We start from the raw sequence: 17,906 nt of genomic DNA, 5'->3' as shown, positions 1-17,906 counted from the left end.
TCTGGCCACGAGATGCTGTCGGCGCGTGCTGTGCGTAATCAGTCTGCTTTTGGACAAAGCAGACCATCTCCAAATGGGCCAAACCATGATTATCTCTTAGTTAAAACAGTCAAACCCAATTCCTTCGGGTCAAATCATATCCCATCACTTGGATATCAACACGAGGAATGAGATGAGCTATCTAATCTACTTCAAGATGTAATGCTATTGTGTTATTGTCAACCACATGCCAGATGTCTAGCAAGTTATTGTGCGTCTATATATGCCATGGGACGCTACTCAACTTCGGGACAATTGCATCGAGCTATGCAGTATGGACAACTTCCACCCGATAATTGTATAGACTGTTTGTGTGTGTGTGTGTGTGTGTGTTTGTGTGTGTGTGTGTGTGCGTGCGTTTGTGCATGCGTGTGCATGCGTGTGAGTATTTGAGGGGGAGTGAAAGAATCGTTTTAATAGTTCCTTCACAAATCACTTAAATTATGTTTATTATCATTATCATTACCCAAAAAGTGTGGAAATTAGACGTTTTGGACCACATTAAAGTTGAACAATCTTGCAACAACCTGCCACATTTGAAAGAAAAAGCAGCTTCCAGTAGCATGTTTCAATTAAATTCATAACTCTCCGAAAGCCAAGCAAGTCTTCTGCCTAGTACATTGTGGCTCGCGTTGCGATATAGCTAGGAGGTTATATTATAATTAGCCCACCTGACCACAAAAACATAGGATACTAATTCAATGTGTCCCTCTATAGCCCACTAACCCTAATGTTGTGGTAAAATAATTAATGTGGTCACCGCTTGAAAGACTGCATACGTTTAGGCGCGTGTGCGGTTATTTGTTCAGTGGCGCGTGCTGAGCAAAGAGGGCCAGTGGAGATATTGCGCCTCATTAGCATACAGCTGTAGAATATCCCCTCCTCACGCTCACAAAATCTACTTTCATCTAAGGCTCATAGCCCTCGTCCTATCAGTCATGCTGCCAAGTAGACTAGCTTTCCAGTCACTACAAATACGTGTCATTATTACCGTTCATGGGGAATTTGTCAGATAAATTAAGCTATGATGATTTGAGAGATGCAAATAATGCAAACAATAATGCAAATAATAAACAAAATGTAATTTTAAAGCAGCCTTCTTAAAAATTAAAAAACTTTTGCTTAAGCTTAAAGGTACCCAATGTAACTTGAATAAAAAAATGTTTTGTTTGTTTTCCTAATTCTTCGATTAAATGGTTCCTTCTTGTCTAATAAACATGTTGAATCACTCAAATGTATGTCCTACCTTGTATTTTCTTCGCTAAATGATATTTAGCTAATGTTTTGTATACAATAAAGTTTACTTCCGCTGAGCGGGCGGTTCCTGCCAGTTGAGTTTGATTGACAGGAGGATGTTTATTCTCTTCTTTCTCTGATCCATTAGCCGTCGCCATTGGACATCCCTGTCCGGCTTCCTTTTCTTTCAGCCATTTCCTCCAGCAGACATACTGTAGCTAGCTAGCTAACTTGGTTGTCTCTCAAAATTCGTTCAAATATACCCATAGATCCCTTTCTTTTCCCGTGAAATTTAGCTAATCAGCGACGAACTCCTGGAAGATGTGGGTATAACGTCACTATTATGTGCTCGGCGTGTGTTCGTGCGCTTGATCGTGCATCCTCGTGCGTGTGCTAGAAATGATGTATACGCAATTTTCGGGGACCACCCTCTGAAATTTGCGTAAATTACATCCGGTACCTTTAAAATGTGAACAATCTTAAAACCAGGTTTGATATTTTTTACTCAAAGCACTTCAAAAACGTTGGTATGTACAGCAAGTTAATATATCTATTTTAGTTTATTGCTTAAAAAGGTAATATTTCAATTTAATCTCAAAGGCATTGAGGGAGGTTAACATGCAGACGCCATCACAGTAGTCCAGGCTGAGCGTACATAGTCAGGTGGTGTCTGTTGTACCTCAGGTAGTTGAGAGTGCTGGTTTTCAGAGTAGCCAGTCCCCCACTCTCCTCAAATATCCTTCTGAGGAACAGATATGGGTCTTCAGAAATGTCCAGATCCTCATCCACCAGCTGCTGAATGAGTTCCAGGATGGACACAGAGTTGTGGATCTGGAGCAAATAAAGAGAGGCTTGCTTGAAAATGTTGATTTGGCCATTTTAGTCCAATTCAGTGTTTCTAGACCCGTCATGCTGGTCTAATAATATGAAATATATGAAAGGTTGATTATCACACAACACAAATTGTAGCACAATGTTCTATCACACGTGACCTACAATTAACTTTATTCAATATGCTTGAACTTTAAGGGCAAAGGATTCTGACCTCCACATTTGTTAGATCCATGATCTGCCGCATTTCCTGTTCAAAGTCGGCAAAGCGATCGTGATATATCGCCAGGCACCATTTCTCCCTAAAATAGCTGTAGAAGATATTAAGTCAGATATTGAATTGTATGATTTACATACTCATATCAAGACACACACCATGATGAACAATGCATCTAATAACCTCAAACAGTCGCATGGTCAATCACTTATTTGAACAGTTAGCGATGCTCAGTCAGCTTCAACAATGACATTGAGATTGGCCTCATTCATAGCTCTGACAAGGCCCAGTTACGAAGCCATATTTGTGTTAGAAAGCTTTGTGACTACTGCAGGGTGGCGAAACCATTGTCTCCTCACAGACCAGAAAAGCAGATTGGGGACCTGCTTAAACAGATTAGACTCAGGGACAATGGCCCCCTATATGTGGGGGTCATTTGTGTTGAAACATCAGAAATAAGGTCACTGATCTCACACTCTTAACATTACTATTGATCAGAATACGCTGTCATACTCACAACAGAGAAATATAACCATACTAACAGTTTACACAACAGTTGTAATTATAATTCTATCCTCACAGAGACTTGGCTCCTCCCTCTCTGTTGTCTCTTTACACGTGATCAGTGTCTTTGCCACCTACCTGTAGAGGTCGTGAACCAGGCCCTCGTCGTAGCGGGAGCAGAGGTGGTTCAGCAGCAGCTGGTGTTTCCCGTAGAGACACAGGTAGTTGGAGACTGGGAGGGGCTTCAGTGAGAGGCAGGTGACGGTCTCCACCATTTCGTACTGATTGAGATGCAGGTGGAAGACATTCCCCGTCTCTATTCGGCCGGTAAAGATCTCTCTGCCCTGGGAGAGATGTGCCACATTACACCGATATTAACATAGAAATTCTACAGACGTGTTCCCCTGGAAAAGTTTTAAAATTGCTACATACCTGTTGGATCACAAGTGTCCCTGTTGGGGGAAGCTGAATGGCTGGTTTGGTGACATGGAGATAGCTGTATCCTCCTGGTAGTCTCCCGCCTTGGTAAACAGCAGTGCCCAATATGTAAAAATATGATAGGAAGGTCTTCTCGAATAAAGTAACTTAAGGCCAATATAGCTAAATAAAGGTATGATGTTCAATTTATTAAACTAAACGTTCTTTCTCCAACTGAAGATTTGTGCAGGGGCATACCATTTTTTTATTAAATGATTAATCTGCACATTCGGTGAGCATTAATTCTGGAATTGGAAAGGAAAATTATTTTGAGAACGCACTGAATTGCCATGTCTGGTGATATGGCATTTCATGTTAGCTCTTAACAAACCACTCTGAAAAGGTCATGGATATTTCATTATAAAGGGACAACGAGAAGTGGATTATATTGTTCATGTGCTACTTGACATGACCTTGGTTACCTGTGAATACACAAGACACTGTGATGATTCATCATTGGTTGATCATCAAACACAATCAAAAGTAAAGCAGCCCCAAAATTCCACTACCATTGCACAATAAAAAACTGCAGGAGCTGAATTAAATGATCCTATGTAGATAGAAAATGGACTGCTAGATGAGAAGGTTAGAGCACATGTACAGCACAAGGGCAGTATAATCCTGGACGAGCTTTCTGAACACATGGATGAACCGTATTGCTCAAGCCATGTCTGGGTCGGAAGCAGACCTTGAATCTTGGCCTGCTTGTACATGGGGATGAGGCGGTCGTGGTCGGCCGGAGGCTCGATGGCAGGATCCAGGGTGGGGTCGAAGAAGGGCAGCAGCACAGCGGCCAGCTCCTGGCCCACCTCCTTGGAATTGAAGCTGGAGTGGGACCACGGGTCGACGTGGTAACGCCGGGCGAACTTGGTGAGGGGCCCGGCAGCCCTGATGGTGGAGTCGTTGGTGTGGAAGGTGGTGTCTATGACCAGCCGGCCGTCGTACACCAGACAGGCATCGTTGATGCTCTTGAAGGCATCATAGTCCACCCCTCTGGAGGACAGGTTAATGAAAACCTACGGGGAGAAAATGGTGGACGTCGTTGGATTCGCTCAAGGACGCTACTTGTGACATTTACAGAGAAAATGAAAACCCAAAAACCTGTCAACTTGGAACTCACACAACACTGAAGCCGCAGGGGCTGTCTGTCAGTGGTGAAGGACACTGAGGAGAGAGGCTCTGGGTTCTGTCCATCATTCATCTGCGCCAGCAGGCAGTTGTGGTGGACCTGGACCTCGGCCTTCTCTAAGGCCTTCTGGATGGCCTTCTCCACGGTGGGGTTGCTAAAGCAGGGGCTGGAGCACTCAGAGGACAGGTGGACCAGATGGATGCGGGAGCCGTGGACTCCCAGGCATAACAGAGACTCCACACAGGTGTACACATCAATGCTGTTGCCATACACTACGGCATTACCTATAGAGCCATGGTGGAAAAAAAACGAATCACTCAGCAGGCAACAAAGTGTATGAACAGTAAGCGTGATGCAATTCAGATGTACAAAAGAAGGAATAGAAAAGATTAAAAACATTTGATTCTCAGTCCTTTCAGATTGCTCAGATGTTCTGTGACTGGAGGAGGTTACTTGGCAACAGGTTGCAAGGCAACTCAAATGACTCTCCGGTTTGCGGTGAAGAGCAGTAGTAGATGAGAGAGAGAGAGAGTACACTCAATAGACCCTCACATTCCTCCAGCACAGCCTCTTTGTAACAGAAAGCATGCCACGATCATGAGAATACAACAATGCTAATAATGTAAATGAAATCAGCCTAGGAGAAGCTATCCTTTCATGGTTGTATCGAAAGTGCCCTTCGTCTGTTCAAGCTACAGTATGTGCTCCTACTCTTGGGCTAACTATCTGAAATGGGAAAGCCAGAGCTATTAGCATTCCAGGCAATTGGGGGGAAGCAGGAGACGGAATACGAACAGTCTGTATGCTAGCTGCTTTGTAAGATTAACAATGATGCAGATTGAAAAGCAGTGTGACACTGTTCTCTTCAACTGCACATAGCTCAGGTACAGATACTGAACTATGAAATTCTCCAACTGCAGAATATATTATTGGGGCACTGTATTCTATCACTATGCTCATAATATCTTTTTATGCTGCACTATTTAACCAAGCAAATCAAGGAACCTCCTCATTGGACAGGGCTCTGTGGTTGCTCTGTCCATGGTGCTGAAACTGTGACTGGGGCTAGCTATGGCAGTAGACTACATTCGACATACAGTATAAGAATTGTATAATTTCTATACAACTTCCACTTCTATTGTCAGAACTCAGGGGCTAATGCATTTCTATGCAATTCTGAATTTCTTATGTTGATGCCTGCTTTCAGAATTTGCATTTACTAATTGTTTCCCCCATAATGAGCGGATCCCTTAATTAGTTACTATAATAGGCTTAATGTGGATCACTGCACATCTTATATTCCTTCAGAGAAAAAAGATTAATTTTGCGTAATGGCATCGGTCTTTTCATCAGCGGCAGAAACCCTGGCTTCTCATAAACGGACTTGATGCTGTAAATGGGTGCCGAATATTAAAGATGTCCTTTCTCTAATTAGGTGCTCATTATTCATAGGCAGTTGAGCACTGATTAGCTGAATAATGACATACTGGTGAGTAGAATGGTCTATGTAGCACTTCCATACAGTACATGTACGTACCATCCAACTCCACAAAGTTTCTCAGGAGCCAGTGATACGCTGTCGCACAGTCGTGGTGGTCGTTGAGGGTGAAGAGATTGGAGGGAACTGGCCCTGTGTATCTCCGGACAGACTGAACTGGGAGCTCACTGTTAGTGGTGGGCTGGCTTATATCCACTCCACTGGGACAAGGAACCTAGAGCAATAACACAAATTTAAATGTATTTTGTCCTATTTGACATTGCAAATAAGAAACTGTTCTTGACTGACTTACCCATAAAAAGGTTCAGGATAATAACTACATATAGCAATGAGCTGTAAATTCACTGGCTGGGATTAAAGGTTGACTGAATTAAAATGTAGATATACACAGACTACTCTTTGAACATTGTGTTGTGACTTTCACTAACCTGGTACTGCTGGCCAGTGCAGAGGATGAGGTGGTCATAGGGCACCTTTCTTCCCCCTGACACCAGCACGTGCTTGGCCGCTCGGTCGATGCCCATCATCTTGCCCGTCACTACGTTGATCCAGGAGCGCAGAGACAGCTGGGCGTGGTCTCTGTCACTGTAGCTGTGACTACGAACAGGAGATTGGATGGCGGTGCAATGAGAACAGACTTAACGACACATGCCCTTTTCTGAAGCCCGTTGAAAGATGGTTTGAATAGGTGGACACTGTATATCATGGGATCACACAGTATGTGATGTCTACTCAAGATGATTGAATTAGGTCGCCAGACCTACGCATAATGTCTTCAGAAGGGAGGGTCTTACCTTGTGGACAGAAACCTCATATTATCACTGTTGTCGGAGCCTGGGAAGCCATGTGTTGAGATCAAAGTCATGTTGTTGAACCTCAGATGCGGGCTGCAAAGAGAATAAGAGTAAATCATTCAGAGTAAACCTGATTTCCAGTATGTACATCCATAGCCCTCAGCCAAGAATGTCTGAAATTGTGCTGGTCTGGGTCATGTGGTGGACTCAGCCGTTTCCACAGCTTGAGTGCTCTCGCATACAGTAAAAGTTATTAGAGAAGAGAAATTGATTTTCGGAGAAACGATGATCTCATGGACTCTGAAGTACTACTGAACTAATGATCAAAGCAGTGTTCCACCAATGATCTCTCAGTTCCTGTTCCCATGTAGTCCAGGGAATCTGATTATACATCACTGGTTCCAGGAATACAGAAACAAGAATAGAACACACAGAAATGAGCAAAGGCTACTTTACATGGCACTGTGTTGCTATTCTCTGAGAGCTGGGGGGGAAGGCGGTGCGACTGAATGCTCTGGGCCTGAATTCCCTATTGCATTTCATCTACATCGGCATACATAAATCCTTTCTTTTCTAAAAGCCTCACAGTGAAAACCCTCCCTTTGTTAGGGCTGCTTTTTTCCCCTGCCCACAGCCTGTAGTGTCCCTCTTATGCGTTTACTCTCAGGAGTGTAAAAGGTCTCTTGTGATGTAAATGACCCCTTTTGTCAGCGCCAAAAGGACATTATCAGTCTCCATTGGTGATACAGCAGAGGAAAGTCCGATGTGCGCTGAAAAGAGGATGGTGTACACATCGACCAAAGCCTTGTCATGTCAAGCTTCAGATCACCTGCGGGTGAACCTTCCATTTTAGGAAGGAAGAGGGATTTATCTTCCTGTTTTTATGAATGCACTAGATTTGATTTGCGTATTAGGGTGTAGAAATACCTTTCAAACAAATACAGATGTCTCAGAACACAAATAAATAACCACTCAGTAATTAAAAAAATTATTCATGTCAACAATATTGTAAAAATGAAAAATGAATAGCTGTGCAATGAGTTAAGTCTGTTTGGGCCCTAATCTGCAATATGTTTTCTAGCAAACACAGAACACATCCTCATTTCAATCATTCAAACTTTCCTGGTTAATCTGAGCCAGAAGGTGGGTTTAAATCACAGCTCCTGGGCTGTTATCAGGCAGTGACAGACGGCTGTGGTGACCCTGCTCCCTGACCAAGAGCCCCCCCCCCCCCACGTGTCTTTATCTGTCTGCCCTGCTCTCTGCTTTGACCCTGTCCCACTGAGTAATGGAGGGGGCAGGGGCTGGCTCAATGAGCCCAGGGAAGCTGGGGGCCAGCCGTTTGGGCCAGCCTGATAAGGGGGCCCAGCAGGGCCCGGGCTGACCCATCACTCACCAGGCCACTGCTGCGCCTCCTCACCATTAGTTTAGTGGACACTAACTGCCTCATTAGTCAACTCATTAGTGACAGCAAACACAGATCGCTGCAGAAGAACCCTGACAGGAGAACAGTGGAGTAGCTAATTAAAGGGCCAGGGCCCAGCCCTCCTGAATGCCAGCCCCGGGCAGCTGTGTGCCCGCCGCGCCGCCCCAGCGCCTCCCTGCCACCCCCCCCCCCCCCCACCCCCTTTCCTGAGTTATGCATGCTCTCCGCTTTCACTCCTCCACACAATGACCCCGGTTGCCTGGCAGTTATCAGCCTCGTGGCGAATCGGCAGGCCTCACTTCCTCATTGTTTGGGGGAACAGTTAATCTCAAAGCTGGGACGAATGCAAACACGAAGCGCCTCTCCACTGTGCTCTGGTGACATTAGCAGAGATTGGATTCCAGGAATAAGACACTGGGGTGAGAAAAAAGCAACTCATTCTTTCGGTGAGGGGTATTGACATACACTTTGGACCAGAGCTGTGTACTCCAGCTCTTACTGTGTTCATAGTGCAGACTTATATCCGAGCCTGATGCTTTGATACCCAATTCAAGAAGTTGACTTATCATAAAGGCCTTGATTAGCTAAAATAGGTAATGTTGGGCAAAATAAAAGCTGACAACCAATGCATCCTTGGCTGAGAGTTCAAAAACAAAGTTTTGTAACACCAATCTGTTGCCTTGGTGGGAGCTGAAGATGGGGGATGGATTGTATTGTGTTCACACATGTTGCTCATGGTGTATGCTTATTAGCCCCTGCTCATATTTCTGGCACAAGCTGCTCCACTAATGCCTGCAGGTCGCTCCCGCTAATTATAATCATCCAAAGTGGGATCTGATTATATATATATATACATATATATGCACACACACACAAATACATACTGTAGATAGTACTGAAATAATGACATTTGTGATGCTGAATACTTACCAGAAAGCAAGCACCGCCAGGAAGGCTAGTCCTGTGTCTGATGCCCCCACTACCACGATTCTGGCATTGATGGTGACTTTGGGTTCCATTGTTAATTTTCTGTTGATGTGGTTGAGGGCATATGGAATCTAATGGGGAAAAAGACTGACATTCATAGTCCTATTCACCTGACTGAATAATTAAGGCAGTCTTTCAAGGTCTCTGTCTGTCATGAAAATCATGCAGATACGCCAGCCATTTTAGTAATTCAACAAATACTACATATGCCACACAATAATCAAATTCCTAAAAGTGCTAATAATAATGTGCTCAGAAATGTTCCATTTTCAGTGTCATTGAATGACAAATAGAATGTCTAAAGTGCAGAGATGGGCATCTCTCCCTTAGCTGAGCTCTTAGCTGTCTACGAGAGAGTGCCGGCTTTTAGCCAAATGTTGTACCGGTATGTCCAAATGCAAGTCATTGAATATATATAACATTCAAAATAAAAAATCAATGGAGAGAGTGTTGTGCTATTTTCCAACCCTGAATGCTACCACTAATCACTAATAATCTCTGTGATGCCTGTGTGCTGGTTGCTGCTTGAGTGTTCATAATTCGGTAGTTGGTTCCCCCAATACATCTTGTTGAATAGAAATGGTAGCAAATAACAAAGGACTGAGAAACATTGACAACTTTCTTACATACATAATTTCCAGCTGGGAAATCATGTACCCTGTCCTAAAAAAAATATCACACCTTATGAGGAAATATGACTGTATTGACACTAAAAATGATGACTCCACAAACAAATTAAGTAAATTACATTTGCTTTGTAGAGCAGCAAAATTGATGTGGAACACACCAGATAACCAGACAATCTAAGATAAGCTTCCCCTCTGCAGGTACTGCAGCATGGAGCAGGTGCAGCTGTCTCCATCCTCATGGAGAATGCCTAACCTATCTTGAACATAATGGCCTGGTGCTGTGACCACGGTCCTGTGTAATATGATCCCGTATTGACAGAAGAGGGAACAGGTGCTTAAAATCTGATTAACACGGCGCTGCTGGACCCTGGGTTTACATCAGGAGGATGAGACAAAGCTGCAAGGCGCGCTCTTATCTACATGGCAGCCTGGAAATGATGGTTGCCGTGTTACTAAATGGAGGTGCTAAATTGGATAGGCTGAAGCGCTGTATGCAGGTGTATCTGCTAATGCACTGTGAGGTGGGGGGGGGGGGGGGGGGCTGCACATATGACACATACATGATATTTTTTTGGGATTAAATACAAGAGATGAGAGGGAGAACATGGCAACGTGCTGCATAACATGTTGTGCACCAGAACTCCAGTGAAGCAGTGAAAATGGATCCTGAATAGAGAACAATATGTAGTACTCAGGCAATGTAAAAATAGACTACATTATATACATACGCATCTATGTATAAGCTTTGATTAGGGTTCCACGTTGGATTTTTTCAGCATATTAATGGATCGTACAGTCTACTGAACATTGAGAATGAAAAGATGCTGATTTACCTGTTAACCAGCAGTAGCAAACATGACCAACCATCTGTCGAAAGAACCATCTGCTGCCCTCTACATAGAAATAAGCTCTTTGAAAACAGCCTCAGGCTGTGGGTGGAAATGGACTGCGTGTAGAGACTAATGTGGAAAAGTGGGGCTGTCCCACTACGAAAACATGCTTTAACTAATCAATCAAATCACTCAATATTCAACGCATGCAAAACAAGTTTAACAGTACCATATTCATATTGTGGTGTAATGTGGAGTTGTTGTGTAAATGGACTGCACTTATATAGTGCTTATCAAAAGCATTTTACAATGGCCTCACATTTACCCATTCACACACCAATGGCGGCAGCTGCCATGCAAGGTGCTAGCCTGCTCATTGGGAGCAATTTGGGGTTCGGTGTCTTGCCCAAGGACACTTCGACATGTGGATTGGAGGAGGTGGGATTCGAACCACCGACCCTACGATCATTGGATGAACTGCTCTACCACTGAGCAACAGCCACCCCAAACATCCGCCCAATGTACCCACGATCTGAGTTAGCCGGTCACTGTAAGTGTGATGTATTGTAACTTACTCTTTTCAGGGGGGTTTTGCTCCTGACTCATAATTCATAACAGTCACTCTCCAACTATTCACACATCCCTGAGTTATTATGAGCAATCAGTCCATAGTTTGAACCCTTAGGAAGGGGCACATCAACATTAAAGCAGTGCCCTCCTGTGGACAAATCAATTACTACAGACTTTCTCAATGCTCTCACTCTCATATAAACTCTCGTCTCCCTCTCGCCCTTTCTCTCTCTGTCTCTCTCTCTCTCTCTCTCTCTCTCACTTTCTCTCTCTCTCTCTCTCTCTCTCTCCATGTCCTTTTCATCTTGTGAACGAGAGGCGTTTTTGCCCATCTGCATTCCCTGGCATGATTAAACCCTTTTCACCAGCTGCTGCAGTGCCCACCTGGTCCTTGGTGATCTGCTTGGACGGGGCATTGATGCCCAGCTCCTCCAGGGAGTAAACAATCTGGCGCCGTGGACGTACAGGGACCATGCAGTTCAGGACAGAGGTCAGGTAATGGGCACAGGAGTTCTGTGGGGAGGGACAGAAAAGGGCACAATGTTAGGTAAACTGCTCCCCCTCCCTTCTGGCCTATACCACTAACAGGGGTGGGGGGCAACTCACAGGTGCCAAAGCCAAGGTGATAATTAGCTCTTAAGAGGAGATTGGCGTACATCAACGTGCGTTTCCAGCACATAGAAGCCCCCCTTGATCACGACTGGCAAATCCCACCCTCGAAACGGGCTCGCCAAATGCTTCCGACGCTCTCCTTGCGTCCGTTATTCTATTTACACCTCATCGTCTCCCAATCTGGCATGTGTTTGCGGAAGGTAATTAGTGGAGCGGGTGAAGGCCTCTACACACAGTGAGGAAATGTCTTATTTATGGTCCAGAGAGGTGGAGCTGGCGTTCCTGTCAGCAGCACCTGCCTCCCTGACCCCAGGGAGACTCAGAGAGGCCTGAGCAGCAGACACGCAGGAACGCCACGCTAATGAATATCTGTAACTGAGCACACGCCACGGCATGCACAAACACACACTGTAGAGTGGGCACGGCGAGGACGAGCCCATCGGGTCTGGATGGCCCTCGGGCTGCTGCGCTCACCTTCTGGCTGCGGCACAAGGGGGGGTAGACGGGGTAGTACAGGCAGGATTTGTGGGCCAGACGCAGCGCCTCTTTGAGGAAGTGTTTGGCGTAGTGCTGGAAGACAGGGTTGAGGGCGAAGTGGCACAGCTGGCCGTGCTCCTCGTAGTGGTGGTGGCTGAAGTAGATGAAGTTCTCGATGTTGTAGTTGGCTCGGATGTAATTGATATCCTAAGAACGGGAAATTATTCATTGCAACGTGTCAAGCGAGCGTACCGGCTCATTCTGGTTGGGGTTCATCACAAGAAAATAGAACTACCTCCTCGTTTCTGATGATTACGATGCCGACGACTTGGTTGTGCACTTGGGCAACTAACGCCTGCACTGGAGTACCATCCTGGAGGACAAAGAGAGAAGAGAAAGGAGAAGCAGAGAGAGAGGGACTGAGAGGGATGAGTTCCCTTAGCCCATTGGGCACAGAGAGTATTCTCAAACACCAAATCCTTTCCAACTCTATGATTACACGAAAATGGTTCCCTACTCATTTCAGAACTCATTATCTGTGTTGGAGCTCTGTCATAGCTGACAGCTGGGCTGTCAATCACAACATAAATCAAGTTTAACACGAAATAGCTTCCTCACTTGCTCCAGCACGCATGCGCACAGCGTGCTGGAGCAACAATTGCACGCTGTGCGCATGCGTGCTGGAGCAAGTGAGGAAGCTATTTCGTTTCGAAAGACGTTTCTAAAGATCATATTACAGGGGCATGTGAAAAACCACAACAGGCCTATGCTCTATGTAAGCACAACTAGCGATTCATAAAGACAGATTGATGAAAACAACCGTTTCGCGGCAGAAAATAGATTTTTAGAAACTGCGTTCTAAGTGCCCCGACCACCGCCATTACATGGATATACTGGCTCGCGCTGGATTTTAAATTTCTTCTACATGCCTCCGAACTACACCAAAGTGATCTCGGTGAGTCAAACGTCTTATAATATGTCGTAAATAAGGTCCAGGTTGTCAAAAACGAGCAACAATCTGGATGACAGAGTTCCATCTCCAGGGCTATGTTCTGATCTCCAGGCTGTGACTGACCGGGTCTCTGCGAGCCTCATAGAACACGTCCAAGTCCTGCAGAAGAGACTCATGCAGGCTCAGCTCCTTCACCATGTTGCACACGGCAGGCCTGTCCGCAGTCACCGCAGTCCTCACCTCAAAGCTCCTAAGATTAGAAGACCACAGATCACAGGTACAGTAGCTCTCATAATAGCTGAAGTAGCCATCCTGAGTATTATTCTCTATTGGTTCCATCTTCGGTACTCCCTACAGTATGTGTTCCCTATTCATTGATCTATATACCAAGTGTTGAACCGGGTTCCGAAACAACAGCCGAGATGGTTTTAAGCTGTTTTGGAACCAAATTTACGGCATTGTTTATTTACTGCCTGGAATGTGGAATGTGAAAAGATCTAAAGCTGGAGTTTTCAGGATTCGACATGCCAAATCTTATGGAAAGACACAACGCCCAACAGGCATTTTAGAACCAGCCTCTCCTCTGTTGTCTCTGAACCTGTCCTCGGGCTAGGGAGATGAGAATAACCTACTTGAGCAGTCCGGAGCGGTGGAAGATGTAGAGCTCCTGGGGCAGACTGCTGGTGTGGCGTGGCACCACCCGGAGGAAGCTCTGGAGGAGGGGGAACTCAGGAGCAAGCTTCGGCACCGAGATGACACAGAAGTCCCGGTCCTGAGGGGAGCAAGGAGACGGGCTTTATCACCTTTTGTTATTTTATTAAACATTTACGTGTGCACTTCGGGTTAGAGGATGTCTATTACAGGATGTCTATTGCAATTGATATTGATATGTTTTGAAATGACGCAGAGTATTAGGGTTAAGAATTGTATGTGCTGCTTACAGGGAAAAGTTTGAATATGTTTGGGAGAAAGTCCACCGATCTGTTGGATGGAATGAGAAAAAGGAAGTTAAGTGAAAACAAGTCCCTGCCAAAGCCTGAATCAGAGCCAGCACAGAGATGACAGCAGTGGAACAACTGGCCAAACAATCTGCCCATTTGAACACAATGCCCATTGGTCTAAGCTCAACTTCTCTCCTTCAAGTTGCTGTCGCTTTAAGCACCACACTCATTAATTACATGCTCACTCTCGGTGGGGAGTGACTGGGTTCCATATTCTGTAACAGCTGGGCAGTAAGGCGACAGAGAGAGGGACCCAGCAGGAGCCAACTAACAATCAGTCTCTCTCCTTTAGACAACGCATGACTGATACACACTGGATGTATGCCATAAGAAGTGAATGGTTGTTTCTAACCATTCATAAAGTGGAAAAGCCTTGTTACCATTAGTAATATTACTTTAAATATGTGAATTAATTATGTGCCTTTGTATTATTTCAGCGAGTTTCTCATAAAATTAATGAAATGTGACAATATATAGTTGTCCTATATAATATGCAGCATCAATAAATAACTAGGTGAGTAATTATATGCTTGTGACCTCCCCTTGAACTTACCTCATTTCAAATTTCTTGTCAATGACAAACAGCTGAATACAGAAGGCGTTTGGTGTTTCTAGACAGTCATTAGGAATCGGGGAGGGTACAGCATCGGCATGGGTGGGCTGAAATGGGTGTAGGAATATTATATTCAATAACTGATATGAGAGATAACATACATAAAACTGTAACACAAGAAGTGTCTGGTTTACCTCAGAAATCTCACTGGGTGACTCTGTAATATCTTCCTTTAGCTCCTCAGTTTGGTCCATCTCCTGATGTAGGAACAAACATTACATTGGGCCTGAAATTGGTTCCATCTGTCAAAGTAGTATATATTGTGATGCTTGTGGTTTTGGATGGCTCAGTCCTCCTAGTTCATACCATTAGTACTGCACCTTTTTAGTGGACTCCTGTGGGCTGCCAGGTTTGGCTTCCTCCAAAGGTTGGTCCTCTCCCTCTGGGGGGTCAGGGACAGGCTCAGGCCGGTCCTCTGAGCGTGGCTTGTAGAGACCATTAAATGGCCCAAGTTCAAAACACTCATTCAACAGCTTCAAATTGATGTCACCACTCACGCTGATGAAGCCAACAGCCTTTTCCTCACTCTTTAAAAAAACACACACGCACACATGATTATTACTTAATGAACCAAAAACAAATGTAGATCACTGGATGGCAACTTTCAGTAGCACTGTGGAACAACAATTGAAGTTAGTTTCCAAATGGAGAATTTTCAAATAAATAATACCATTCGTCAAAATGAAAATACTGTGTGTGGAATAATTGACCTAAATGATCTTCCTGAGAGAAAGGGGGATGAATAGTACAATCCTCCAGGGCAATGTTGTGATGTTTGTTCTCTGAATGAAGAACACATTCATGACAAAAAAAAATCAAAATGCTACAGATGTCTGGACACAATATGTTCAGTGAGAGCATGTCTTGGCAGACGATCAACGTTCATCTACCATATGCTGCCATGAACACATGTCAGCTTGAGTTGCAGAGAGGGGAGGAAGGATCTGTCATCTTCTTAAAGTCCTGGGGGAATGCACCCCAGCAGGTTATGTGAATCAGGCAAAAGCATTTGCACCACTGCTATTAAATTTGAAATAGCCTTGCTGCTCTGACAGTGGATCAGAACAATAATGGCAAATAATTAAAGGTGGGATAGGTAGTTTGCTTTTGGCTTTATTTGGTAAAATTGGCATAATATCCTTTCAGCTATCAGTAACAGAAGTGCTCTGAGAATAAACTTGGATCTCCGTGTTTACCACTGCCTCTGTATTTTGGATTCAAAGAATGCACAGCGCCCGAATGTATTGACCAATCAGGGTCTCTATCTCGCCACACCTACCAGTCATGTTTGGAGGGAGGGACTACATAATGATTGACAAGAGGGAGGGGCGGGTTCTTTTGAAAAAGATGACCAATCGGAGGCCTTGTTGACGTCAAACTACCTACCCCACCTTTAAACCAACAGAGAGTACATCAACAAGCACCAAATAAAGGTAGCACACCTTATCCAAACTATATTCACAAACAGGCTTGACATTTTCTAAACTGTGGTTTTGGCCAAGGCTGAAATGCACTTGAAATTGAGACACATAGCCCAGATATTCATGACAACACTGAAATGGATCTGTAGCATACTGACCTCACAAATAGCTGCATGATTTTCCTCATCCTGAGCCTCAATGAGCTCAGCGAGAAAGTAAGGCCCATAGGAGTCTGTCAGAGCTTTTGTCTGCTCTGTAAATATGGGTGTGAGGTCGTCGTGATCCTCCATCCTGTAGCACAAGACCACACATTCATCTGTGTGCTGTGATCATAATAAAACAATGGATGTGGAATCTGTTTTAGGTTTAATTCCCCAAATCATCAAACATGATGGCAAGTACATATGATTCCTGAGAAAAACTGTCCCACTTCTTTATATAAAGCAATTTCCAACTTGGCACAGTTCACATATGTTGTGGGAGTATGGATTGTGAAGACCTTGCTCGGCGGACATGCAGTCTTGGACAGTAGTTGTGTCTGTGGCACACAAATGCGGAGCACTGGGGCCCAGGATCCTTAACGCTCTTCATAGGTTCAAATATCTCAACCAGTGCAGGCTCTAAAAATACACAGATTTCAGGTTCAATCCATCATGACAGCTTTTTGAAGAAAAGCAAGAGCAACACACTTCTCACCTATGCAACCGCTGTTTGGTGTCACCAGGTAGATGTACTGAAGCTCTGTGATAGCATTGAAGACAGCTCTGCAAGGAGACACATTTAGAAAGTCCATCAGTCTGGCAAGAAAAAGCCAAGAAATACATGCAACATCACATCAGGGGTATCTACGCTCATGTCTGTGATTCAAGATTTGATGGAATGGCTGTGGAACCAACTTGGACAAATATATAATCTATGGGAATGGTATTGTATCATCAGTTGCCACAAACAAGATTCCAACCGAGGTAATTTCATTATGTGAAGAACATGTTATCCAACGCTGGACTTGTTACAGGGTAATGAGAAGAACCAAAGCTCCAGTTAGTGTTGCTGTTCTATCTGGTATCTTTACCTTATTATCTCCTTAGCACTGCCAATAGAGAATATTGGTAGTCCCACAAAGAGGTGCAGGAAGAGTGTGTTCAAAGGCTGCCATAAAGAGAACTCACAATTACAATCACCAATTTCCGTAGTATAGGTAATAATGAAAATTTAAAATGTTGCAAAATGCAGTATAACTTTGATACAGACTGTGCATTTTTCAGCGTTGAAATTGTCATGCATCAGTGATTCCCAGGAGGCTTGATCCACAAGGCCTCCGATGGGGTGGTCAAAGAACGTGGCATGGGCTAGGACTTCACCCTTTGCATTGTTAAGGGTCACTGCCAGATTGGCTTTCTCTCTAAGAATTTGAAAATAGCAGATTTTGGTTAGGACATCATGCCCTCTTTGGTGTGCTATTATAGGCATACTTAATTGTGTGTTGCAATCTGTTGCTGATACTCACAGTAAGTAAATAACATTAATTCTCCCAAACACTGACACAGTGGCAGGACTGATGAGGCTGTTGATCTGTTGAGCATCAGCTGACTCCGTTCTTCTGATTGTCACTGTTTCAACTTTACCACCTGATGAAGTAATAGTCCTCATCTTTGTCCGATTT

The 17,906-nt window shown here is 44.4% G+C and overlaps 1 protein-coding gene across 1 annotated transcript; it reads right to left on the bottom strand.

Moving 5' to 3' along the window:
• Positions 1 to 1,905: 1,905 nt before the first annotated feature.
• cfap61 (cilia and flagella associated protein 61) lies at positions 1,906 to 17,893 on the bottom strand (the record flags this gene model as incomplete). Its single annotated transcript, XM_084440061.1, is given in 25 exon segments — positions 1,906 to 2,106; positions 2,321 to 2,417; positions 2,966 to 3,171; positions 3,260 to 3,348; positions 3,993 to 4,320; positions 4,425 to 4,717; positions 5,971 to 6,145; positions 6,360 to 6,528; positions 6,726 to 6,818; positions 9,082 to 9,209; positions 11,552 to 11,680; positions 12,254 to 12,463; positions 12,552 to 12,629; positions 13,332 to 13,458; positions 13,841 to 13,980; positions 14,150 to 14,189; positions 14,763 to 14,869; positions 14,957 to 15,019; positions 15,143 to 15,349; positions 16,402 to 16,534; positions 16,743 to 16,861; positions 16,932 to 17,007; positions 17,316 to 17,392; positions 17,495 to 17,645; positions 17,751 to 17,893. Coding segments are annotated over 25 exon segments (3,579 nt in total).
• Positions 17,894 to 17,906: the final 13 nt, after the last annotated feature.

The sequence above is a fragment of the Borostomias antarcticus genome, assembly GCF_949987555.1.
Source record: "Borostomias antarcticus genome assembly, chromosome: 6".
In the NCBI taxonomy this organism is placed as follows: Eukaryota; Metazoa; Chordata; class Actinopteri; order Stomiiformes; family Stomiidae; genus Borostomias; species Borostomias antarcticus.
This window is presented reverse-complemented; position numbering and strand designations above follow the sequence as displayed.